This window comes from Cyanistes caeruleus, chromosome Z, assembly GCF_971803275.1.
Source record: "Cyanistes caeruleus chromosome Z, bCyaCae1.hap1.1, whole genome shotgun sequence".
NCBI classification, from domain to species: Eukaryota; Metazoa; Chordata; class Aves; order Passeriformes; family Paridae; genus Cyanistes; species Cyanistes caeruleus.
Window position 1 is genome coordinate 26370171 of NC_141732.1, and position 27616 is coordinate 26397786.

At 40.4% G+C, this 27616-nt stretch overlaps 2 protein-coding genes and 1 long non-coding RNA gene across 3 annotated transcripts in view; 2 read left to right on the forward strand and 1 right to left on the reverse strand.

Annotated features, from left to right (window-relative positions):
- The window catches only part of GRAMD2B (GRAM domain containing 2B), a 57900-nt gene extending 53960 nt beyond the window's left edge, over nt 1-3940 (forward strand). Inside the window, exon 14 of the mRNA XM_086869352.1 lies at nt 3878-3940. Within this exon, the coding sequence (XP_086725478.1) occupies nt 3878-3895 (18 nt within the window). The 3' untranslated portion in view covers nt 3896-3940. The remainder of the gene's footprint in view (nt 1-3877) is intronic.
- On the reverse strand, nt 1-15989 carry ALDH7A1 (aldehyde dehydrogenase 7 family member A1). The gene is made up of 18 exons (XM_086869351.1): nt 15721-15989; nt 15558-15611; nt 14581-14646; nt 12908-12988; nt 10506-10629; nt 9740-9872; nt 9079-9123; nt 8670-8747; nt 7702-7799; nt 6645-6686; nt 4948-5042; nt 4018-4102; nt 3637-3743; nt 2830-2946; nt 2271-2368; nt 2032-2105; nt 1243-1318; nt 1-501 (listed from the first exon to the last, which is right to left on the reverse strand). Exons 1-18 carry the CDS (start codon nt 15898-15900, stop codon nt 447-449), a joined length of 1608 nt encoding a protein of 535 aa, XP_086725477.1. The 5' UTR covers nt 15901-15989; the 3' UTR covers nt 1-446.
- On the forward strand, nt 15509-27288 carry LOC111941263 (uncharacterized). Its single transcript, XR_015281081.1, has 3 exons — nt 15509-15630; nt 16293-16404; nt 27006-27288. It is a non-coding gene; the product is annotated as an uncharacterized LOC111941263 (long non-coding RNA).
- Nucleotides 27289-27616: the final 328 nt, after the last annotated feature.

Genomic DNA, 27616 nt, shown 5'->3' on the forward strand with positions numbered 1-27616 from the left:
TTTCACAAAATGTACCTTTATTTATTCATTTAAAAATAGCCCTGTACTGCAGCCTAAATATCCCCCACAGCACCAGTTACCTGCAGGAAACTTGGCACACAGTTTGAAACACAGACATCATAGCTGGAAACATCAGCAAAAGGTGAGGAGGGGATAGAGGCAGTGTTGGTACTAAAATACAGTGTTAAGGCAACAGGTTATCCAGGCCACCTGAACCCAAGGGGGTTAGTTTTAGTCACCCTCCCCCACTTCCCAAAAGCCACAGACTTCTCATTTGAAGACTAAATTAGTAAATACATACATAGAAAGTGAAGCAATTTAAGAGTAGCTGATTTTCTGACAGAATTTGTATCATATAGTTGATTCTTATCCCCATGATGCTTAGGAGCTGCTTGATTCTGAAATACTAGGACGGCTCATAGCACAGCCATTCATTGATAAGGTTGTTACTGAAACTTGATTCCTTGAGCCAAGGGCAAATCTTTGCTGTAGTTGATTGTACTGAAAGAGAAACAAGAATTTAGAGACTTAATCACTAAGACAGATTATGCAGTCCACTTCTCTGTACAAGCTTCTGATTCCTGTCACATCTAAATAAAAGACTTCTCTAAAGCAGTTTGCCTCCTGAAAATTACGAACTAACTTTACTCCAGATTTCAATACAGTAACCATATACAGGGAAAGACCACATCTTCCTTTATCTCTTCCTTTATGGAGAATCTTACTTCTCTTTACTTAATCTCTTACTAGGAGAATGTCCACATAGAAAAATCAAGGTGGGATTTCTCATGTTTGTAAGTCCTTGCATGGAAAGCAAAGACAGCACAGGTAAAGGCTATGGAAGTCAGCAGAGGAAACTAATGGTCATCCTCTATGGGCTGTCAGGAGATTTGTGGGGAGATAACCAACAGAGGCAATGGTAGTGCCCTCATGGTCTCCTCTCTGTGGTTGCAACTCAGTGTATTTCCTGATAAGTTTCAGTAATTTTTCGGGTGAATTTAAAATCAATCAAAAGGGGACAGGGGAAACCCCAAAATTGCCTTTTTTTTTTTTTCTCTTTGTAAAGTTAAGAAACTGTCTTTATAAAAACCCTTCAAATCTTCTACTATGAATGTGAAGAAAAAGCAATTACACTTACAGATGTTATCGTCCATTCAGTAAAGATAATAACCTTGTAGTCAAAGGCTTATGTTTTGAACTTTTGGAAGTTCGTAAATAATTTAAATTTATTTGGTCTCTTACCAAGTAGACCGTCTCATATAAAGTTTCCATGAATCACTTCCAGATTCTCTTCCCCCACCAGTGTGCTTTTCACCACCTGTAGTAAAAACATTATAAATTAAAACCTATTTTTGGACATGGGAATCTAGACCAATTCCAGGAGGTAAGACATTTTTATAAAAATACATAGGAAAATTCCTTTCCCTTGTCCTATATCTGAGCTAAATTACCACTCCACAAAACACACACAGGTAGCTCTCTCCTCATGCTTGATGCAAAAAATTATTTCCCTGGAGTTCAAAGTCTCATCATGGCATGAGAGGGCCTTGTTTTAAAAACATTTTGTCTTAAGACAAGTGTACAAGAATGTGCTGGCTCTTGTACTGTTTAAATGGTAAGAATAATCCTTCTTCTTCCACCCCCTCACTTCCTTAAATATATACAAAAAAGAGAAATAAAGGCAAAAAATTTTATTTAAAGATTTTCTCACAAAAATACTACATGTCAATATAAACAAAATTGCTCAGGATTGTTTTAATTAAAACTTTTATACAGTTTTCCACTTGGCCATATCTTTAAACAACTCCAGAATATATCTCTGAGTTACACTGCTTTGATGGAGGGGAGGAGAAGGAAATTAACACATGGAATTTTTAAAAATCAAATACAGGTATTTTTTAAAATTTAAATCTAACTACTGCTAGTCAATATCTGTTTTCTGCTAAAGCAGTACGATTCAAAATTAACTTAACCCTTTTCTTCACATTGAAATGGACTGATTAAAACCTTGAAGAGGCACAGGTAACATACCAAAAGCACCTCCAATCTCAGCTCCACTGGTTGGGATGTTAACGTTCACAATGCCACAGTCAGATCCCTTTGGCCTACAAAGAAAGATAAGGCACAATTCCTCCTTAGGATCAGGAAAGGCTCCCTCCCTAAAATGCACACTGTAAAATACTCAACTAGCTTTATGCACAGATTTACAAAAGACATGGAAGACTGATCTTATGTTCCTCAGGAAAGTATAAAAATAATGGAAATTATACCCAAGCCAGCGGAAAATCCTTCCCAAATCCTTGGTGAAGACACTGCTGGAAAGACCCTGTTTTACTTCATTATTCCAGGCAAAAACCTCCTCTTCCTCCTAGAAGAAGCATGTATCAGCGGTTAAGCCATGACTATACAATGTAAAGTAGTTACAAAGAAGCGCTGTGAGAAAAAACCAACAGACCACACACACCACAACGCAAATGTACAGAATGGCACTGGCCAAACACTCACACACACACACTGCGTCAGAATACCCCCACTGCTGCACAACACACAGTCTGCTTTTGAGCAGATATCAACAGCATCAACAATGAACACTAACAATAGAAATCTGCTCCTGTACAGATTCTCATCGTGACTCCAGTGCTCTTCACACAAATGCAGCTACACAGTGAGGTGAACAGCGGCTATCTCACAGCGCAGAACAAGAGATACCACTCTTCACTTCTTCACTGAAGTGCAGGGACAACTGCATGGTTATGACACACATCTGAGATCTGCCTCCTGACTCTACTGCTACCATCCTTGACACCTGTTTCCCCACTGTTATTTTACCTTAAATTTCAGCACATATAATATGGGGGCAAACGTCTCAGTGTGGACAATAGGCGCATTATGAGGAAGGCCAGTCACAATGGTTGGTTCGACATAGTTTCCAGGGCGATTTATAACCTTCAAAATAAATAAAAAATAGCCAATTAAGTTCCACTCAGCATCCAGCTTAGTATTAGTGTAGGAAAGAAATCCTTCATGGTCTGATTACTACAGCTGAGAAATCAGAGGCAGAAGGGGAGGTAGTCTGAGTAACTTAAATTTTACTTATTTAAGTATTTAAAACACAGAAGCATAAGTTATGTCTGCTAAGGATGTAATCAAATTGTGAAGTCTGGCAGCTGAAACTTCTTTTCTCCTACTTGTAAGCTACTTAAAATTTTACAGGTATAAATAAGTTGCTAATGAAAGACAAGAAGTCCCAGAACGATAAGTCAAGGAGAATTAAACATCCTGTATGATGAAGATGTACAAGTGGCTGTCTTGAATCTCCAGTATTTTCTCAAGTTAGTTACTGTGAGGGACAGAACTGCAATTTTCCTTTTACACAAGTTTGACATTCACCATTTACATTGCTGTTTTTATTTTCACTTTCACTTGCAATTGGGGTGTGGTGCAAGAGTAGCTTCAAAGTAGAACTGCCTTTACTCTGAAGACAGGATTCCAATTCAAACATTCTCAATCTCACTAAACTAACATTCTGTAGTGGCTGACAGGATAAGCTGAGGTACAAGCTTGGCCTAAGCCATCATGTTACTGTATTTTTGTCCTAGAGAACAAAATATAGCAGGGAAAATAAATTTAAGTCACCTTTCCACCACAGACCACAGAGCCACCTTGTTGTTTCGCTTGTTCTACTGCATCAAGGAACATTTTCACAGCTTCTTTGGTATGAAGAGGCCCATACAGAGTGTCAGCTAAAAAAAAAAAAAAAGTTTCAGAAGCATAATTTCATCAAAACTGTATATGTTTGAAAATAATCATCTTGTGACTAACTGTTCAATCTGTCCAGGATCAGCAGTATTAGCCAGATTCTTCATTTTCCTTTCAGAGTTTGTATTCTAAGTGAAACCAGCTATTGCCACGCCCTAGTAAATTGCTAAAATTTGATACTTTGGATCTATAGTTGCTTCTGAATTTAAACAGAAAGAAACCAACAGCTAAACCCATGAGTTGGAAATAGCTACTTACGATCCCATGGATCTCCGATGCGGACCTGGGCATAGGCCTTGGCCAGCTTTGTCACCACCTCATCATGGATGCTTTCATGGAGAAACTAAAATGTGGAAAGAAAGTTATAAGACAGCACAGCCTATGTAACTATTCCTGAAGTCCTACAGCACTTTGAAGGGGGGTGAATGAAGAATGGAAATAGTGTTGTGCATATTCAGCAAATCCCAATATTAGAAAGAAACAGAAGCCTCCAAAACAGCACCAACATCACAAAATGAAGATGTAAAACCTTCATCATAAAGTTTTAAAACAAGCCAAGAAACAAAAATCTGTTTAAATTTTACCCCATCTCAGAACCAATGTGTACTGCAAACATTTCAGTTTAGTGTTCTAGAACAAACACTCAAGAAATTTTGTTGCTACAGTTTGAGGAACCACTGCCCATTATATACACTCAAATCAGTTAACCCACATCCATTTGGCCTAATATTTACTGAATCAACCCAACTCTGACAAGACTATACAGACACTGGCTGTCACTATAACACTGCTGAACTTGTTGAAAATGACTGGTTAAGAATTCATAATAAAACAGGTAACACACACACCCTTGCTTTGCTGCAACATAAACACTGCACCAAAATCTATAGCAGTCACAAGCAAAGCTCTGGCAATGAAAACAGAAATACAGAACTTGGCCAAGTACTATTTTCCCGACTTACAGCACATTTAGAAATACATACAAAGAAACTGTTAACAGCTAGAAATACACTGGAATGAAACTGTGTTCTTATTTTCCCACCATACTTATTTTTGACAAAATAAAAATGTGTTTCAAATATAATTTGTTGCTCTTCACAATATTATGAATTGTTAGGCCTCTTCTAAGCCAATTTGGAATTAAGTTAAAATTCAGTTATCCAAACCAGACCATACATATTTACTCACCAGCCTTCTAGCAGTTGTGCACCTCTGACCTGCTGTTCCCACAGCAGCAAACAGAGCAGACGGGATGACCAGGTTCAGATCTGCATCTTCAAACACTAAAAAAAGATTAAACCACCAGCATGTTACTGAAGTAAACAGGCAGTTCACAAGACTTAAGATGCTAAACAATATTAGAAACTATCAGGCTGGTCAAGAAGCATTAGGAACACTTGCACTAGCACAGCATGGTAAGATACAGGGAAACACCTTGAAACTCCTACTATTTCTCTGCAGCTGGAATTAGACACATGCAACTGGACATAATTATAGGTTTGAACTACTAAACAGAGCCTTTTGCAATAAAGTTTGCAATAATTTCAGCTTTCTTTTAATTCAAGAAACTACAAGCAATTTCTTGCCATTTCTCCACCTTGTCCATCTTTCACTGAGAAGTTTACCAGCATAAAGCAGCAATCATAAAGTGTATCCAAGTGGCCTTGCAAAAAGCATAGCTAAAACACAAAGATGTACAGTAACATAAAATGTACAACGAGCTGAACAAATTAATCTGGCTAGAAGACAATGAGATATTTTATAAAGCTCAAAGGATCCCCAAAGTATCACTCAGCTTAACCAATCCCACAAAGGTCTCTTAAGCATACAAAACTATTACTATGTTTGGGAAAAAGTCAATCAAACAATGATTATGTGACCATTCAAAGTCAAATCCAGAAAAAGCAGGATGTTACCATTAAAAAATAAACAATTTTCAAAGCATAAAACAAGTTTAAACTACTGGCTACAAAGCAGCACAGGAAAAATGCTGAAATATGACTTTCAAGAGTAGATGATGTAGCATCATGTTTACACTTCAAAAGATCATATGTAAATAAGCACATTTGTCCAGAATATGTGAAGGGTGAAACAAAAGGCAACTACAGAATAGGACAGCAATTTAGGTATTTATTAGCTCATATATTCTTTCCTCCATGTTGCTCAGCTGTATAGTATTTATGCTGTTTATCTAGGAACTGGATCATACTCTAAGGTACTTAAATCTAAAAAATGTGCTACTGAAATAAATACCTGCATGCTTTTCTTTCAAGTATCATAAGTATCTTAAACTTTATATATAGGTACTCATACTCTAAAATGCTAAAAGTGTAGTGTTCACGAGATTACATAAAAAAGTGCAGTCAGGCATTCAAACAGGCTTCCTAGGGAAATAGTGGAGTCACTATCCATGGAAATATCCAGAAGGTATGAAGATGTGGTACTTAGGGACATGGTTTAGTGGTGTATATGCTGGTGCTGGTTAAGAGTTAATGCAAATCTTCAAGGTCTTTTCCAGCCTTAGTGATTTTATACCTAAAACTACCCTGAAATCAAACTTATTTAGTTTAGCATTGTCCACAACTCATTATATTGAAGCTTTCTGCTTCTCTCATTCCATTCTCCTCCTCATCACCGATTACTTAAAAGACCTTGGACTCTCACTTTTTATCTTACGACACTGCTCCCTGCACAATACCAAACACAGAAAAACCCTGCAACATTCTATTATTCTATACAAACTATATATACTTTTAAAAGCCCAGTGTGTGGGGGAAAAACAAACCAACAAAAGAAACAGGAAAAAAGGGACAATTAGCTATGAATGTTTGCATACTAACTTCCAAATATCATCTACAGAACTACATTTCTACAGTGCATATTACCAATAATGGCATTGTTTCCTCCCAATTCCAGCAGGCTTCGACCTAATGGAAAACACAAAATAAGTTATGCCATGCACACATGTATTCACTGCGCCTCAGTCAGTGAGGTTACCTCTAATTACAGCAAAGCTTCATGAAATGTATTTTATGGGTAAACAAAATGTTTTAGAAATCACAGTCAATTAATTACTCTAGCCAAACCAGAAAATTACACCAAATACTACGTCAATCACATGTTGTTAAGACACCTGCAAGCAGTTATGGCACAGAAAAGTTTATGAAGATAGGCAAAAAAATAGCAAAGAAAAAGATGGAAAGAGGAAAAAGTTGCAGAATAAATAGTATGACATAGATAAAAAATAAAGTCCTACAAAGATCAAAACGCACACGAAATTTAACTTGAATTTAAATGAAACTTGTTCACTTCCCTGGCAACTATTTATCTACAGTCTGGGACAAAAAATCACAACCTATATCTGGGTGAGTATTTACTATCTGTTCTGTTTCTGGGGGGCTTTTTTGCACTTGTATGAACAAATGTATGAAACCAAAAGAACATCTTTGCAAGGCGCTGTTTATTAGACCTTAAAATTCAGCAGCTGAGATTCTTGCCTGTACACTTTAAAATATTTGCAACAGAACAGTACCTCAAAAATTATCACTTTTCTACTATATTTATCAGAAGTAAAAAGTGAGTGTATTCATGAATTCTATTCAAATTTCCAAAAGACCATAAGCCCTGGTTGTTCACCCTAATAATTTCCATACAATTAAACACTAATGGACACCACCACACCTCTCCCCTGTAGCTCTGCAATGCTATGGAATTGTGGATAACATGGAAAAAAGATTTGAATTGTAACAGAACTAACTGACAAATGCCATGTGTATCTATGTGCAGTTTCAAACCCCCATTTATCCAAGACAAAAACAAAACTAAAAAAACCAAAACAATAAAATAGGTAGCACAGCTGAAAAAAACCTGTTATTTTAAAATCTTATGGGGCACCACTACCTTCACCAAACATGGAAAAAAATAAAGAACCCATACACTCACCAAATCTCTCCTGAACCATAAGTGCTACTTGCTTGCCCACTTTTGTGCTGCCAGTGAAGGACAAGAGGTCCATCCTCTCATCTTTTGCCATTGCTGTCCTGCACAATGGGACACAAAGCACTGTGCTCAACAAAAGACAGGCAGACAGAAAAGCAGCTTGCACCTTTCACATACATCATCTTCAGCTAGGGAGATCTTTAAAGCCAGAGCCACTTCTTTGAAACATCAGGTGACCAAGCTAATGGCAGGAAAGGTTCTTAGCCACAAAAGAGGAACAAGGCTGTTTCCATCCACCTTTTCAGGCCAAAAAAGCATCATCTGTAGTAACACTGAAATTCAGTCCAAAGTATATTGTGAGATCAGCTCCAATTGTTACGACCCATAAGAAAATATGCAAATCTGTGACATTTTTAATGCTTGCCATGTTCTGCCTTCTCTTAAAATACTCAAAAGATCAATCTGAATATACATTTGTACTGGGGATTTCTTCATTGTAAATATCAAACAAAGTGATTTGGATTGTGCAGCTTCCAAGCACAGGTATACATCTATGAGCAAGAGCAGAGTCCTGCACAAGCACGGAAAAGGGGAATTATTCTCCTTCACAACTAATCTAGAAGTCTAATGCACTATACATTGAAAACTCTCAAGAACACGGTACAGGGAACAAAACATTAGCTGTATTCTTTGGGTGTAAGCATATACAGAAGTGGAATATAAACTTAGTCATGTCTCCTCATTAAATATCAAACAAGTTCTTTGTTTGCAGCTGATCTCAAAACAGCAAGTAGACATATGTACTACATTTAGTGCAGGGCCAGAGTTTCAGATGAACTGATAAAAATCATGGCAACATGTGCATGTACTGGGAACTCCTAGAGACTAGGAGAATAACTTTACAAGAAGTACCTCAATGAATATTCTTTACCTTTTATAAAGGTTCACAAAACCCAAGAAAAGTTACCTACCCAATGTCTGCTCCACCACAAACCAGAGAGCAGATTGCTCCCGGCAACTTGTTATCCTCCAAGACTTTGGCAATTATCCTGGAATCAAAGATGTACAAATGTTAGAGATTTCTGAAAGGTGAAAATAGGGAATGAACCATTAGGATTGTCTGGGGGTTTTGGGTAGCAGTGGTTTGGGGTAATTGTTCTCAGGAGTTAATATACTATCTACAAGACTTAGTAATTACCTATTTTAAGGGACCGACTTTTATTTAGCATTTTAAAATAAGTGTTATTGGTAATGCACAAAAAGTATTTAAAATGCTAATATAAAGTAACAATAAACCTAAAGGAAGTATCACTATAAATTTTTTTTTGTGGAGAAATTTGTCCTTTTATTGAGACAAGTATCAAAGAAAACAGAACTCACTTTGTAACAGCAACACTAACAAGGGATGTTGTAGGCGCACCCTTCCTAAAAAGAAAAAAAAAATACATTATCTTCTTATTTTTTTTCAATTCTTTAAGAATAAGAAATAATTCAAATAAGCAAATAATTCAGAAAATTTTTAGGGTCTCTGACCTACAGCACACTTTGGTTATGCTGGTTTTCAGGTACAAATTAAGACAGGAACTCAACCATTTCCTTCTGCAGCTGAGCATTCAAAGCAAATTCTACTGAAATCCATGTGGACATGGACTAGGCCAGACTTTAGAGTGAAGGAGGTAGATGAAAACAAAGCAAGAGACAGGAGAGAAAGTAAAGCTACTTATTTAGATTTTTAATCTTAGCTGTACCAACTCTGGATATAATAACTACTATTGCTGCAAGCCCTCTCCCTGGGTTCTTTTTTTACAGGCCATTTGGCTAAGTCCTAGATGCATCTGTACCTTAGTACCTCAAAAAGAGGCTACCACAAAATTAAAAAAAGCTCTCACAACAAACAGACCTAAAAATAAAGAGAATGTAAGCCAACATTAGACAAAATCAAATATCCAGAAACACCTGACACTACATAGCAATTTAATGCCTCAGTTAATAGCTTTCTAATTTAAAAATACTGTTAGCAGAGCAGAGAAGTAGATCTTACCAGAGGCAAGCGTTTCCACAGATCATTGCAATTGCGCTGTTCCACCCATAAACTGCCACAGGGAAGTTGAAGGCTGTGATGACTCCTACTAGCCCAACAGGATTCCATTGCTCTATAAGGGCATGGCCAGGTCCTGAAAACAAAGCCACAGCATAATGCAGTTTTCATCCATTTAATGTCTGAGGTATTTTTAAAAAGGGAAGATATGTAAGGAAGACACCTAGGATCACTCTTCAGTCTACCACAGCATTAGCTTGCTAAGAGCTTTATTATTTGTGCTCTGCAGCTTACCTGGATCAAGGTTAGCTAGAGTGTGCAAAAAGCTAATGATCTGAGAACATGAACTTTTATTATTTTAGCTATTCAGTTAACATAATGATGACTTGTGGTAATTGATAACTGGCAAAGAGGTCTCTCCTCTCTAAGTACACTTCCAAACTTTTTACATACTTTACCACCTTTCATCAATAAAGAAATCAAAGAACCTAATGCTTCAGAGAAAATGGATGGACTGACCTGCTTATCTGTCATTTCATTAGATACTTCAATAGCTGGCATTACTGCCCATCACATCTATTCCTAGAGCTCCCTAAATAACACACAGAACAGAGATCTTGCTGCACCACGAGACAGTATATTTAAATTACACCTCCGTATCTTCATTTCTTTAAAGAAAAACAAAACAAAATAAAACAAAACCCAAAAAAACAGCCCCCAAAATCCCCAAACCAACCCAAAGAAAACCAAAAAAATAACACATACTTACTTTCTGAAGGCAAAATAGGTCCACCAATCATCCGGGACAAACCAACAGCATAGTCACAGACATCAACATACTCCTGCACTTCCCCAACACCCTCGACAAAAATCTTTCCCATTTCCAAAGAGACCTGAAAAAATTCAGAATAAGACAAAACTTTTTTACAAAATTCCTTGGATCCTAAATATATTTTGTCTCCCTCTAATGTTGGGTGTGTCTACTCACCACGTAAGATTTTAACACACATTTTTTTCATTAGAGGAGATTCACCTCTTCCCCAGTTATTCAGAACTTAAAGAAACAACAAGGGTCATATCCCAATACAACAGGAATAAATTAGAAAAGGAAGTTAATGGAGAAAAATTTAAAAAAAAAAAAAAACTCAAGGAACATCCAACACTAATGAGGTTCATAGACTTATATCAACAAAACCTTGGATTTACATCAGCAGGCTTGCCTACATTGTACAAGTTGGAAAAGAGGGATTACTTTACTCCAGCAAAAGAAAACAGCCACTTACATTTTTCATAAACAAACTACTCATTTTACAGCATCTCAAAGCAAATTTGAGAGATTTCATTTACAGACAATGCTGAAAATACTTATACATGTTTAGTATTTTAGTAACCTGGGATGTTTAGGATCAATTTATCATTTTTTTTTCTGAAGTTGATATTAAACTACATCCTTCTCTTAAAAATGTGATCGATTTACTCAGTTGAAATATATCAGTGAGAATAAGCTGGTATTGAAAGATATCTTCATCCAAAAGTGAGAAAATTTCAAAATTTAGGAACTGAGAAATCATCTACTTATCTCCACTCAGTTTTGTAGTCATGCTTTGATAGCTAGGTGTGGCCTTCAAGCAGATATCACCTACCACTTTACACTGATGATTGTACTTTAAAAAGGCTGTTGAATGAAGCATCAGGTTCAAAGGATTTCCACGGGATATTTCTCTCCATGTGAAAGTTAACAAAGATGACTAACTGTATTTCTATGATGCCTGTGGTCATCTCAAGACAGATGGAACAGCCCCTATCTGTGACCAAAAACAGAGCGGCATCAGACATATGTACTAAGAAACACAGCAGTGGGTCTGTAAGTGCAGTAGAAATACCTGGATACTTCACCAGGGCATGGCAAGGTGAGGCTGGAAATTTCCTACAGCATATGAGAAAAATGAGTTTCTATACAGTTCCTTCTTACATATCTTAAAACCAGGCAAAGTCCTAAAATCTGAATACCTACTGCACTTCTTTCATCCTGAAATTCATCCTCAATCCTAGCAGAGCTGAACATACATCTGTTTGGGAAAACTAAGAAAATGTGGCAAGAAAGCTGTAAGTTTTGGTCAAGGAATATAGAACAAACTTCTGTCTGTCCACGCTCATCAGGAAAGCTCTACTGTTTTTGAATACAGGAGTATGTTAGCACTCTAATTCCACCACAGAAACTGTGCTGAGGAGACAACATCAAGGGAAACAGCAGAACAAAGTTTGGAAGGTTAACAATATGGGCTTGACTACACATGGAGTTATTCACTGACAGCTGTTTCTGAACAGCAGCACAGACAGGCAAGCCCTGTAAAAAGAAAGTGGAAGTTCCCCACTCATCTCCTTTTCTTCCCTAGCAACCAGCAAGAGTTTTAAAGGAGTGGTCCTTCAGCCTTTATGTCCTGCACAGCACTGCAAGATCATCTCATTAAGGCCATCTCAACTTCTGAAGCCTCATATTTCCACATATCACTTGGCAAAATCCTGCAGATCACCATAAAGAGCTCAAGGTTAAAAGCTCTGTATTAGAGGAATGTCTTTTTCAGGATACATTTAGTATTAGGAAGTGCCCTATCTGACAGGCAGGAGGGGAAATAGCAGGGCAACAGCTGTATCACTCATCCCAGAGAGGCCCATAATAAATTTTATTTTCCTATTATAAATTGTCATTTCACAGAATCATAGAATATCCTGAGCTCAAAGGGACCCACAGGGATCATCAAGTCCAGCTCTATCCCTAGGATCCACACCATGTGCCCGAAAGCATGGCCCAAACACCTCTTGAACTCTGTCAGGGTTGGTGCTGTGACTGCTTCCCTGGGGAGCCTGTTCAGTGCCCAAACACCCTCTGGGTGTAGAACCTTTTCATAACAAGTAGCCAAACTCTCAGCTGACACAGCTTCATGCCCTTTCTATGCCATAATACGTTTCTTTATTTTTTCCTTCTTTTCAAAATTAAAACTTAATTAGGCAAGCTAAGAGAACTAACAACAACTATTTAACAATTACCAAGTATAGTACTACAGAGAAAACTGTTAGTATTACTAAAAATAATCAGTTTTTACACACATTTCACCTTCATTCCCCACTCTCCCCACCAAGAAATGCAAGCTACTTCTGAAAATACCTTACCAAGCTTCCCAGAACTTTGATTTTTTGTCTCAGGGCATCACCAATCTGTCGCACTATTTCTCCACGTTTAGGTGCAGGGATCTAGTCAAAACAAAACAGAAGAATCTATGTGAGATTGAAAATCTGTAACTCCTGCTGTATATACACTGCTAGTTTGTCATTGTGGTAAGCAATCACTGATTGCTGTGCTTTTTTTTTTATCTTCCCAAGACACTGTTACTTGTTCATTTTTATCATGCACACTGCTTCACAAGAAGCTACTTCCTGCCTCAGAGACTGACCATAGTGCAAACAGTTTGTCTGTTCAAAACTTTAGTTTCACTGAATATTCAGATTGTTAACTCTGTTCAACTACATCACCCATAACAACCAAACAATCAGCTGCACCTCAAGAAACAAGTATTTTTCATAAAAGTGTACTTAACTGGTTTCTGCACCTTGAAGTGCACTTAGTACCACACTTTCAAACTTTCTTCCAATGTGACATTTACTTTGATAGCAGAAATTAAGACACATAGAAACCTCAATCATGAAAATATTAAGCTCATACACCAACTCTTAATATTATTTTCTAACATGGTATCAGTATAGTAAACAATAATCAATAGCCAAGATCAGTTTGCAAACCATATGCAATAGGATTTACAGTCTAAAACAGCAGCTCTCTGTAAAAACAAGACTGAGTAGACAAGCATAAACCATGCAAGCGTATCCCTCTACAGGCAATATCTTTCAAGTAAGCTCATTACAAATAACAAAATTCACAAAATAATAACAAATAGCTTTGAGAAAAAATCTTCATGAAACATTTGATGTGTTGATTCTTTATCTGTTGGACTGCTTTCAGATTATTTCCAAACATGTTATGAGTCACCAACATTATACCCAGAAGTCATAACAAAAGAACACATACTAACTTATCCTGAGGAAGCTGTTTTGTTCATCCTAAACTTTGCTGCCTTCAGACAAGGTAAACTACTTTGCTGGCTGAAACACAGAGTGCACATGACGTTTTGAAATCCAGGTTTCATATTCTACTGAAGGAAAAACAGGTAGCTGCAAGAACCAAGCCTGCACAGCCATCAGCAGCAGAATGGGTGCTGGCTGGTACAACTGCATGTAGAAATACTTTTTGCTAAGGAAAAATAGCTTAGCTATTTACAACACAACACTAATGTTTTTGAGCACAGCTGTTCTGTGAAATACCAAGACAGCGGGTGAACAAAAAACCCCCATGTTTATAACCAGAAGTCTTCCTCACACCACGAGAACAAGATAATCAACAAAAGTTATACATCCAAATATTCCACAGAGTTCTCCCAGAGGAAACAGGGGGCAACAGGAAGTGAAACATGAGCAGGGACAGGTTACTTGCTAAAAGGTTTCTGAACTTCACCAGACCTGCTGATAACAGCTCACAAGCACAAGCCTCGGTAAATCTGCCAGGGTTTTCAAAACAAACATATCCCACAGGTCAATGTCCTCATCTTTGTACCCCAGTGGTATCACACACTAACTATGTGGGTTTGTTTCTTGAGGTCTCCATTGCAGATTTTTGCTTTAATGCACCACACACATTGTGAACACATTTTTACACCTCCACCTTATGGGGGAATTTAACAGCCTGTCTCTGCCAGAGATCTGTAATAAAAGAGAAGTCCCCATTAACTTACATCAGCCCAGACCTTCCATGCCTCTTTAGCCTTCTTTACTGTTTCTTCATAATCCTCCAAATTACCCTACATGAAGAAGCACAAAGTTAGGAAAATCAAACCCCAAAAGAAATTCCACAAGAAAGCTTCTGCATCCAGCTCAAGATATATTTATAAAGAGTAGTTGCACTACAGGATATCACTTTTACAGGATGCTTGTATCCTGACACAATTTGGTCCCAACACAATAAGCTGCCTGAAGCCACTGTCAATGAAAAACACATGTGCTGCCTAAATTTGAAAAACAAAACAGAAAACACAAGCAGAAGTCTTCATTCAGGTGTTAAAGGAAGCTCCGTACGAGGAATAACGGTCTTATATATGTTTGCATATATACATACACACACACATATATAAATATGTCCTACTCCATCAGCCTCACTGGACATCAAGGGCTAGTTGGGTCCTAATGCACAAACGGAGTAGATTAATACAATAGTGCTATGCCTATAGTAAAAACTTACACAGATTTACTACTTAAATGTCACACTGCTCTACTTCCTCCCAGGCCACTCATCCCTATTAAACTGGCACAATCTGCCCCTATTCTGCAACTCCCCCAAAAACAAAAGAAAAGAGAAGGGAGAGCCCTTTGCTCTTCCCAATAATCCTTGCAACAGTGCGAGGCAGAGAGCTGGAGAGACAATAAGTAAAAAAAAATAAATAAAAGAAGGCAAACAGACTATTTTTCTTCCCAAGAAAGCCGCGGACATACTGCCAGCAGTAGGCCCCGGTTGCGACGGCGGCCAGGCTCCAGCGGCCGCCCGGACTCAACATCCCAGGGACCCTGACGTGGTATCGGGAGATTCGTGCCCATCGCCGCCCATGTCGCGGGTGGGGCAGCGCCCAAAACAACTTCCCAGGACGCCTCGCTCCGGTGGCCGGGCCCGCACAGCTCCTCCCGCCCCGTCCCCGCTGCTGCCCCGGGCCGCGCTCACCTGCCGGACGCTGGCGATGGGCTCGTTGTTGGCGGGGCAGTACGTCGTCACCACCTAGAGCAGGACGGGAGCGGTGAGCGGCAGGGCCCCTTCACCCGGCGGAGGGGCCGCGACCCCCGAGGCCCCGCTGCCGCCCCCCCCCCCGGCCCCGCGCCCCCCGCACCTGCCCGCGGCCGCCCCAGCGCCCGTTGTACACGCCCGGGTTCTCCTCCTGCAGCCCCAGCTCCCGCAGCCACGCGTAGCGCTCCTGGCTGATCAGCAGCGTGGACATGGCGGCGGCCGGCGGCGACCCTGCCCGCGGCAGCGGCAACAGCGCGGCGAAGGCGCGGCGGAGCCCCAGCATGGCCGGCGGCCGCCAGCGCGGGGGGACGGGGCAATGGCGGCCGCGCCCCGCCCGCCCGCGGCCATTGGCGGCCCCGCGCCCGCGCCCCCCGCCCCGCCCCGCTTGGCCCCGCTTGGCCCCGCTTGGCCCCGGCCCCGCTGGCCGGCCTGGCCGGACCGGCTCCCTCTGGCCGGTTCCCCCTGGCCGGGCCCCCTTAGCCGGCCCCCCTTGGCCGGGCCCCCCTTGGCCCTGCCTAATCGAGCCCCCCTGACCCGTCCTGACCAGCCCGCTCCACCGGGCCCTGCTGACCCGGCCTGCCCGAGCGCCGCTGCCCGGGCCTCCCCCGCCCCGCACTGGCAGCGCAGCCCATGTGCTGTCCGGTATCTACCCACACTCTGCTTCTTTTGGAAAAGGGATGCCTGAGATGGGACCTCATCCATGTCCGTCTGAATGGAGGGTGGCAGGAGGACAGAGCCAGGCTCTGGTGAGCGGTGCCAAGCAATGAGAGGCAACAAGCAGAAACCGGTGAATGAGAAGTTCCACTTGAACATGAGGCAGAATTTACTGTGCGGGTGGCTAAGTGCTGGAACAGATTACCCAGAGAGAGTGTGGAGTCTCTCTCACTGGAGATACTCAACAACCATCTGGATGCAAATCTGTGCCGTGTGCCCTGGGATGACCCCCCCTTAAACAGTCAGGTTGGACCAGATGACCCGCTGTGCTCCTTTCCAACACGATCCATTCTGTGATTCTGTGTGATTCCATATGCCCTTCAAGAGCTGCAGGAGCAGAGGAGTCCCCAAGTCAGGTGTTTCTAATTGCTGCAGAAAATAAGAGCAGGGGGCATCAAAACAAGGGAAAAAAACATTAGCTATCCCTATGCAACAAATAGTAATATATAGGAGTATGCACAATTCTTTCCATTCTCCAATCTGTGCTTGAATCTCAGTTAAAAATCTCCGTGTCTTTGGCTTCTGAGCCAGCCACTTTATCTACATGCCAGTGTTTGTGAAGTTGCAACATTTTTGTTTCCCATATGCAGGACTAACTTTCTTGATGTGCACTCACCTTGCAAAATGGAAGCGGTTTCTATCCCATATTTTTAGTGTAATTGCACTTCAGTGGCTTTGGTAATTTAGATGACTCACTGTGATCATGAAGTATTGTTTGTTTTCAGGCATGCAATATTTTCTGAATGACAAACCAATAAGGAATAAACTCTGATACTAAGATCTAAATGTCTCAGCACATACTTACAGGATAGAAGAGAAATGCCACTGCTCTCAAGAGTGCCATTTTTTGTTTTTTGGTTTTCCACAGCTGCACACTTTAACTTAAAGTGAATTGCATTAACTATAAAAAAGAATTTTCTCTTTAAGAAATGGTTTTCCAAGTAATTTTGTCAAACAAGAAATATTTTTGGATGATGTTAACAGATAAACAGATTAGCAGTAAAAAAATAGTCTTGGCAAGGTTCAAGGGCTGGCTTTGCCTTTGGCTTTGCTGCATGCATGATCAAATTGTCTCTTTTACTTGGAAAACATATTTGGATACCATAAAACTTGTATCAAAAAGGTAGCAATGTTTTCTTTCTGCAGAATGCAACCCATGCATTGTGTTCTAGCAAAAAAGTGGGTTGCCGCTATGTGGTTGTTAAACACCTGTTTGGTCGTGTAAAGATATATAAAGCCAAAAAAAGGTGAAGGTCTGCAGAAAGAAAACATGGCTACCTTTTTGAAACTGAGTTTCTGTTCCACAGTTCCTTCTCATCCTCATAAGCAGGCAGTTCCTCTACCAACAGCTGCATACAGCTATTGGTACAGTAGCTACTGGTTGAGCCACAGAGAAAATCTGAAACCCTGGCACTGAGCCTGACTTGGCTCTGCTCATAGTTTTTGCTCTAGAGCATCCATGCAGATGAAAATATCACTGTCATAGGTGGTGCAAAAGTCCTTTCTGGAGAGACCTGGGGCCAGCTTGTCTGCATGTAGCCAGTGATCATGATTCGGGGCTAACCATGCGAGTCACATCGCTATTAACCATCCACTGCAGTGAACAGGTGCTTAGACCTACATTCAACCTTAGTGTGGGCCCAAGCTTTTTTTCTTCCTGCTGTGTCCAGTCCAGGTCCACATCTAAATCTAGGTATGTCTTCAGAACTTGCAAGCACAAACTTGGGGTGTGAATTCAGGCCAGTGTTCGAAAGAAAGAACAGACACAATCTGTGCTCTTTCCCACAAAGACAGAGCAAGGCTAATCACAGGGGAGTTTGCAGGACAGCAAAACATTGTGCAACAGCCAGATACATGGAGGTGGGAGTGGGAGGAGAAGCCCTGTATCACACTACAGTACATAGGGGTTTTTTTATTTGTTCATCATGGGCATCCTGAGCTTGATATTTTTAATCTTTATTAGTCAGAGTTTTAGAGAGAAATTATCTGCCTATGGTAAACTTACTTTGCTTTGTGATCATGTTAATATGACAAATTGCATTCTCCTTGATTTAGATGTATTGTATCCATCACTGAGAGCACATCTTGAAATTTGTGATACTTGGTCATGAAACATTATTCTGCCATAAGGTTATAATTAAGGTTGCTAAAATGTTCACTTCAAACAAAGCATTCAAACAGATATGAAAAGATTAATCTCAGTGATGCTTGTGAAAGTTGGTAAAAATATGTCCTCATCTTGTCCATCAAAGTTTCCTTCTTTCCAGATCTGACCAGCTGAGCATTGTCACAGGAGCTCTTGGCTCCAGCTTAGGAAAAGAAGCATTGTTGTCAAAGGGGCTTGGAAAGGGAAACAGTCCAACAACATCTCAGTCATGAGGCAGGCTTTGAATTTTATGGAATTGTGTTCTTAGATTCTGGATTCACTACAGGGCTCTTCAGATGTAGTTCTTCCTTGCTCTGTGCTTCATTTTCTCATCTGTAGAAAAAGATACAAGTTCCTTGCATCTTTAAAGCAATATCCAAGGAGTATTACCTGGACTCAATGAGGGTGGAGGCCAAATGTCCACACTCAGGAAGTCCCAGAGCTTTTTACACTTTTGTGAAGATGAACAGCTTCAACACAGTAAAAGCAATTCAAAGGGGATTGGGGGAGTGGGGAAGAAAAGGAGGAAAGATTCCAAAAACATGCCGTGCTTAAAACTTTGCTTCCTTTCACATATTTTTGCAGCATGACAGAGCAGCAGGTTCCTCTGTCCTATTCACATGACTGTTATTTCAGTTAATTTTCAGAAGGAACTGTGTGTTTTTCTCAGTGGCAGTATATAAGGAATTCAAAGAACTGTAGTGATTCATGCTCTCAAAACAGTCAAATCTACAGGGGAGAAAGCAAACAACAAAATTTCTCTCCTGACCTAAGGTATTTCAAATCAGTATTTTTCACTTCTGTAGTCTGTCAGTTACTCATATTTTAAAGTTTCCTATTTATGCTGCATTGAAAGTGATAACTGCCAGGAATCACTTCAGTCCTAAGAAATAGACATACATGTTGTACACCCAATAAAAATGGTTTGAGGTATTAGGAAACAACAACAACAAACCCAACAAAGTATCTTGTCATGTGCACAATGCAACAAGGAATTTAGCATACTCAAAAATAGACTTTGCATATTTAGCTCCAAGTGACAGTGCAAGGGGCAACATTATACTATCTGGCAACAATCAGCAATGACTTAACATAAGAACCGATCAGAAGATCACTTCAGTGGGATATGAAGCTGAAAAGGAAGTTGGTTCAGCATTGACCACCATTAGAACCATTAAATCACTAAGGAGATGGGAATCCAGAGAAGTTGCTTCACACAATAATAAGGGAAATCCCTTTGGACTCAAGATTCAGTCCCGTATTTAGCCCTCAGGCCTTGCTACTGCGTCGGTATCAGTGTCCCATTGTGTTACAGCTCTAGAGTTCTCATATAGACTGCAACTGTACTAAGTGATGCCTTGAGAAGGCTGACCTAGAACAGAGGCTAGACAAAGTTAAGAATAAAGTAGGTATTTATTGAAAGGCCTTAAAGGATACACCTTGGGCAGTACAAGAGCATGGGCAGGGCTACACTCAAGGTGGACCTAAAAATGGTGACAAAATGGACAACCAGCCACGAGCTCTCACATTTTTATAAGTTTTGGTCCCTCTGCATATTTGGGTTATTTGTCCAATTATAGCTTCAGATTATGAAATTCCATCCTTCTTCAGTCCACTGTTGTTTATGCTTTTGGGCCCGAAACTTGTAATGACTGTCCTTGGTATCAAGCTAGAAAAGGAGTTGCTTTGGCTACCTACTCTGTGTCTACCTGCTGACTAACACTAATATGAAGCTTCGAACTACACACCTAGGCAGCACAGAATCTGAAAAATATGAAAGCTAAAACTTAAGGCACAAAAAGCACTTTCTTCTTTGCAAATAGCAGGCTCTTAGTAATATAAAAATGACTAGCAAACTCACCTTGCATGCACTTGGCTTGTCATGGGGGTTGTGTATATCTTTACACTGATGGGTAGAATAAATGGTGATCAATTATGTATTTTACTCAGGCTGGCAGCCTGTCCCCAGTTTGGCTCTCCTGGGGATTGCTCCACACTGTTCAACATCTTCATAAACTATTTGAATGATAGGAGTGAAAGTATCTTCTCTAACTTCACTGCTGATGCCAAACTGAGTGATGAGGTGAATCCATCAGAAGGGAGAGCCATCTTAGACAGAGCCCCTGACAGGCTGAAGGGATGGGCAGGAAAGAACAGAGTGAAGACAAGTGTAAAGTCCTGCATCTGGGAGATAACCAAAGAACCCAGGACAGGCTAGGATCTGTGTGTTGGGGGAACAGCCTTGCTGAAAGGGACCAGAGGGTCCTGATAAAGCCAGTAAGGATTCAGCAGTGCACTGCAGCAGCAGCAATGGCAAAAGGCTACAGAACCTGCTCCATGAGGAAAGACTGAAGGAATTAGGTCTCTTCTCCAGGGAGAAGAGAAAGCTCAGAGGGGACCTAATCACATTATTTGAGTACTTCTGGGGCTACATCTACAAACGTGATGGAGTCTCTCTTCACAAAGTGCTCCATGTAGAAGACAAAGGACATGGATACAAGTTGCACTGGGTGAGGTTTCATCTTGATATAAGAAAGACATTTCTTACAACAAGGACAACTTCTCTAGGCACTTGATAGAGTTCCCATTGCTGGTGGTTTTCAAGGTGAAATCAGATCAGGTCCTAAATAATCTCTTGTAAGTTCCTTTCCTACAAAAGGACTTGATGATTTTCCAAGGTCCTTTCCATGATTCTCTGGTGTATGTGGTGTGTGTTGTTCTAGAGTCCAATATATGAGCAATGGAGAGGAGGACAAGGAGAAGTGCAAAAGAATTTAGAACATACTTGAAAAATTCTGATGAATTTGAGGTATATTTTGAATGATGCTGAGAACTAGACCACATGGGAAGGGAAAAAAAAAAAGACCGGTGTTTTATATATACATGTAGATCTTTGAACAACTTTGTTATCAGCACAAAGCAAGACTGTCCATATTAAGCAGGCATCCCAGAAAGAGTTTACTTGCCAATTTTTTGTCTTGCCACATAAAAAAATAAAACAAAACAATGCAAAACAACAAAAAAACCCACCAAAAAATTCAAAAAAGCCCCCCAAAACCCCTCAAAAAACAAAACCAATAAACCTCCAAACAACAAAAAAACCACAAAAACAAAACCAAACAAAAACAGAAAAGCAAAAGATCCCAACAAAAACACAAAACAAAAACCCCCCAATGAAACAAAACAAAACAAAAAATTCCCCCAAATCATAAATTACTTGGAAATGTGGGACATAAAAAAAACCAGAAAAAATCCCCCTCTATATTTAAAGGGGAAGGTGAAACTGCCAGAAAGAATACAGCTTTTGTTCTGCTAATAGTGCTGAGGCCTTGAGCTGTACATTACATCTACCTGTTGCTTAGCAATTTGGGATAGGAAGCAACAGAACAGTCACATTCCACATTTTTCCCATGTTGATAGCTTGTGTCTCTTTCCCTGTAGTGTTTATGATAGAACCCTGACTATGAAGGAAGTAAAAGAAATGGCTGTTTGTGTAGCCATCATAACAATTTTTGCAAAGGTTTCTCTGAACTGTAACTTAGCAGCTAAATGTCTGTGTGGGTGGTAAAGTTGCTGTTAAAATAGCCTCCACACTGGGAATGTAATTATTCAGTGCTTTGCAGATTAGCATTTCTTGGCCTTTCAGTAGCATTGCTTGATGAGAAAGGTTGGTTGTCCCAGCTAATACAAGCAGAGTTCTCTGTGATAGATGCAAAAAATATCTATGAGGGCATTAAGAAATGCAAAACCAAAAAAAAGATCATCCAAATGTTAGCTAACATGAATCTGGATTTCATTATGACAACTAGCATATTAGAGTAGCAGAGGTGAGAGGGGGAAGAGAATTTACAAGAATGGAATTAGCAGATATTTGACAACACCTGTCTGTTATGGAGGAATCATATCTCTGAGGCACATGTTTAAGTTCAAACCCAGGAATATGCCTAGATAGCAAAAATAAAAAAAAAAAAAATTAAAAAAATATTGCATTTATTTATGCTTCAATATCCAGTTCAATTAAAGCCTACAACCTCTGGAGACCTGGCATGAAATCAAAAGAGAAAGGAATTCAAGAGCTCAAATTCCATGTGAAGCTCCACAGGTTATGAAGGGCAAAGATCACCTTCCCAGGAAACATGGCTCAGCAGCTATCAACACTCCCTCCTTCTGGATAGCATTCCCATAAATATTGCAGATCTGGGGCAGAATGGGGCATATCTGGAAGGGCTTTAGGCTTGTTGGTATGGAATACTTCAGTCTTAATTCTTAATTCCAATCTAGAAAAAACCCTGCTTGTTTTGTTAGAGAGGGGAAGAGTTACATTCAATCCAGTCAGCATCCTTAGACAAAATGAACCTGGAAAGCCTAGTCCCATGTATAAGTACAGTGGTTACTGATCTCTCTAGGCTGAGAAAAGTATTGCCAGGACTCAACTCTTTTTCCAAAATGGTGGGAAATAATTTAACCCTCATTTTTGGAGATGTTCAGTTGTGCAGTACTTTCTTCTTCTAATATGTATTCCCTCAAAAAGAAAATACCAATTTCTATACAGTTTTATCTGTCAAAGCAATTTTTCATTCTGATGCTCAACAAGACATCCAGGATTAACTAACATTTCATGGCAACTCTGAAATCCTTTAAGATTGCTGGCAGCATAGAACTGAAAACACCCAGGGACCACTTAAACACATTGTAAATACAAGATTACCTTGATCAATGTATTCCACATTATTGGTTACTGTATAATGAAGTTGACTTAGTGGGAACTGTCTGCAACTCAGTTTTATAGTGCCATAGTGTTCACAGTTTTTTACAGCTCCGGTTTGTTCGATTTGAACTACTGCAGCTGTAACATACCTCCTATTTGGAATTCTAAGGAAGTCAGGAAGCACTCCTGATGGATCAGTGCTTAAATTATACGAGAGCTGAGAAACCTGAACTTCCTAGGGAGACCTGTGAAGGAGACTGCCAAAATCAATCAGATATGTGAGGTCAGGCTTGAAGGAGAGGCCCAGTGTGTGGCAGGGACATTTTGGTGTGTTTCATACCTGATGGGAACAGTTGTATGGTCTATCTTGGTCTGCCACTTTCTCCACTTGATATAACTTAGGTCAAAGTCACAAGGTGCTTATGTAGCTTGAGTTATAGGATACCAATATAACCTGATATATCTATATAACCTGATACATCTATATAACCTGATATATCTATATAACCTGATATCAATGTAACCTAAATCATAGCTTTTTATACCTATATAACCTGAATCATAACTTTTTGTACCTATATAAGCTGATAAAAACACTTTCTATACAATGTAATGGCTACTATATGGTTAACTAGCTGGTTAATGCTGAATAGACAAAAAAGAGGAAAAAACTCAGCAGGTGGATAGCTTCAGAGATCAGTAACTATAGTACTAATGAGAAATTGGCAAATGTAAAGCCAATTAGCCACAAAATAAAGAATTTAGGCCACTTAGGACCAAACAGAGCAAGGAACAGCATAACTGTGCATGCTCCAGAGTGAAAAGTTCAGGTTTTTTTTGAATGATGACTTCATCAAAGACCCCTGATGACCCACCCCTGATGAAGATGGGAGACACAAGTGCAGTGCAAAAGAACTATCTAATAACCATGAGATCTATATAAATATATGTAAATATACTAGGTAAATTAGTTCCACTGTGTATATGATGATGTTATAGTGATATAATAACACTAAGCAATACTTACTGTATGCATATATATATATACATACATATATATATATATATACACACACACACATATATATACATATACATATACATTTATATATACACCACAGCACTTGACAAAGGTGGGTGAGTTAGGTAGAGACATCCCCCTCACCACCAGCGCTGCAATAAACAAATACTTGCTCTATAGACACAGGTCTGTGGGGATTTATTTCCAGCCTATCTTTTGAGCATCACTCTCTTGCAGCCTCATCTCAATCCTGTGATGCTGACAAGCAGGCTTGGGAGTGTGGCTGATGGGTATTTTGCCATCTGGTGGCACTTCACAGGTGATCTCTGTCACCAATATTTGCTGTCCTGGAGGAACATAACCAGAACAGATGAGTGGCATTGTAGCAACTGCAAAATGATTTTCAGAAAAAGGTTCAGGGTAGTACAGAACCATCCAACCCCTGCAGAGACCATTATCTGCCCACCTGCATCTCTTGCATGTTTTCTGCATGCCTGTGGTGGCACCTGAAATGCAAACAGAGAAGCTCACCAGATGTATTTCTAGCTCACCAGATGTATTTCTAGAATGCTGTAGCTAGTGTAGGATATGTGAAAAAAAATATAAAGAAAGAAGGAAGAAAAAGGAAGAAAGAAGGAGGAAGAATGAGGGAAGAAAGAAGGAGGAAGGATGAGGGAGAGGAGAGAGGAAAGGGAAAGGGAAAGGGAAAGGGAAAGGGAAAGGGAAAGGGAAAGGGAAAGGGAAAGGGAAAGGGAAAGGGAAAGGGAAAGGGAAAGGGAAAGGGAAAGGGAAAGGGAAAGGGAAAGGGAAAGGGAAAGGGAAAGGGAAAGGGAAAGGGAAAGGGAAAGGGAAAGGGAAAGGGAAAGGGAAAGGGAAAGGGAAAGGGAAAGGGAAAGGGAAAGAAGACCCTCCTCAAGCCCCAAGCTGAAAGGCTTGACCCTTCTGCTGAATTCCTTCTTCAGAGGTGCTGTCACTGCCATGCCTGGGAGGGCCTCTTCCCCAGTCATGGCCTCCTGCTCCCAGCATTTGCCCAGGCTCCCCTCTGCAAGGCAATCCATGGTGCTGCTGCTGGCCTTGTCACAGGGAGGGTTAGGGTAAGACTCAGGACTCACATCTCCACAGGGATCTGAGATTTGCTTGCTGGGATGTCCCTCTCAGAGAAGGGACATCAGATATGAGGTCTCACCGGCAATGGCCCTGGTGTCTCCGTGCTGTGGAATACATGTGTGTGTCATGAAGCAGCAGGGAGCAGTGATGTCACATCTGCTGCCAGAGTAAGCCAGGGAGAGGGATGGGGTGGCTTCCACCTAAGAACTGCTGGTCCCACTGGTCCCAGTGTCAACAGCTTTGATAGTGCCAGTGCTGTGGCTGCTGCTCAGCAGGGTACAAGAGCAAAGATCCTCTGTGCTCTCCCAACAGGAAGCTGCCATTGGGTGAAAATGCTTTGCAGTGAGGAATTCCAAAGGACATGTTGGCTCAGGGGAAGCAGATACAAGCTTCCAAAGGAGAAGGTTCTTCCCCAGGTCAAAGAGTTTTTTGGGTGGGATGAGGTGGAACTGGTCTGTGTAGATTGTGGGAGAGGAGTCCTAAGGCTTCTTCCTTTCACAGCTCTATGGAGAAACAACTCCTGGAAAGATCTCTTTAGCTGCCAGATGTGCTTCTTTTCAACTCAGAAGTGAAAATCCTCATGTGTAGGAGCTTTGTAGCCTGCTTTTGATGGCCCAGGTCACTTGTGATAAGCACTGGTGAACATACACTTGCCATATACGAGCACAGATTCAATTGGTTTGTATGGAATACCTCTCAAGTGATATCAGCAGGAGGATATCACAGATCCAAGTCTACTGCCAGGAGCCTTTGAAATCCCCAGGCTCTCTTTAGTTGACCCTTTGGCCTAGCTCTGCCTCCAGGTCTGCTTGTGTGCCTAGTAAATATCTGTAATAAACCAAACTTTCAGCACTGTTGCCTACTTGTGAGAGCACATACAATATTGTGTATGATTACGTGTATGGCCTTCACGTACACCAACTGGAGGTGAAGAGCTCTTTGCATAATTGTCCCAACCCTGGGATACAACCAGGGATTCTGTGGAGGTCTGGCCCATGGAATCTTCATGAACAATTGGCTAGTTTGCTCTTCCCTCTCCTGAAAGCACTGGTTGTACATGAGCTTCCTCCTGGCTCATGCTCAAGTGTCCGTGCTCTCAACCTGACCCACAAGAACATGGACATGGGCTGTGAGACCCAAATCATGAATGCTCTGGTGAGTGTAAACCTCCAGCAAATTAACATAAAAACACATCTCTAAGTAAACCAGAAGGAACTGAGGCTGGGGCCCACACAAGTGCAGCTGAAAGCAGGTGCAAGGAGAGACAGGGTTACACCCTCCTTTGTATCTCACAGAATCACAGAATGGGTAAGGTTGGAAGAGACCACTGTGGGTGACCCGCTCCAACCTCCCTCTTCAAGAAGGGTCATCCTCAAGCAAACTGTAAAGGTTAAAGTCCAGATGGATCTTGATTCTCTCTTGGGGGAAGAGTCAGTTTTGGCTTCCTGAGCAATATTATCCCAACTACAAGCTGAAAATAGAAATAATACATCCTTCAAGTATAAAAAACCCCAAAAATTTCCTTAGGTTTTATTCTCATTTTTATCTTAACACAGCTTTGAAATATTTTATGGATATATTTATCATACTATGAGACTACTAGATGACTTTCATGATGGGAATTTAAAAACATTCTTCTAAGAAACCTTAAAAGTTGTGTATCATTAATTCTCCATCTTCTTAATATTTCAGAAATATTCAGTGTAAAATATTATACATATTCTTTTCCTGGGGAACTGAACCAGGAGGATGTGTTGGCAAGCCTATTTGGCAGTGTTATTTTAAATGATGGTGTCTCTGGATGCTTGAGGAAGGATGACCTGAAGGAAGGCAGCTGGCTGGAAGATACTGTTCGTGCTCTTTGGTCAAGGATTGGTGTCAACATGATCTTGTTGGCAGAAGGTTGAAGCCACTGCTGTCCAGAAATAATATGAAGAATGTTTCCTCCATGGGAGAATCTTCATTATCTGAAAAGGTAACATGTGTTTTCTTACGCATAAGTGAGATATTGAACATGGCAGATACAGAAGATTTGTATGTAGAAAAGTATTCCTCACTGGGTAGTCAAGGCTGCTTGTTTACAGCCTTCTAGAGTATGAATGACCGGTGTGTATGGTCTGTGAACACATCAGGTCATAGCAAGATATGTGAGCATACAGAGATTTGATAATCAACTGTTACGTGGCTTGCATTTCTTTATCTGCAAAGAGGATCCCAAATGGATTCCTCTTCTTGAAACTAGAGCTGGAAGAAGACATACTTGCTGTAAAGAATTACTGCTGTTCACAGTATCTGGTTTCTTT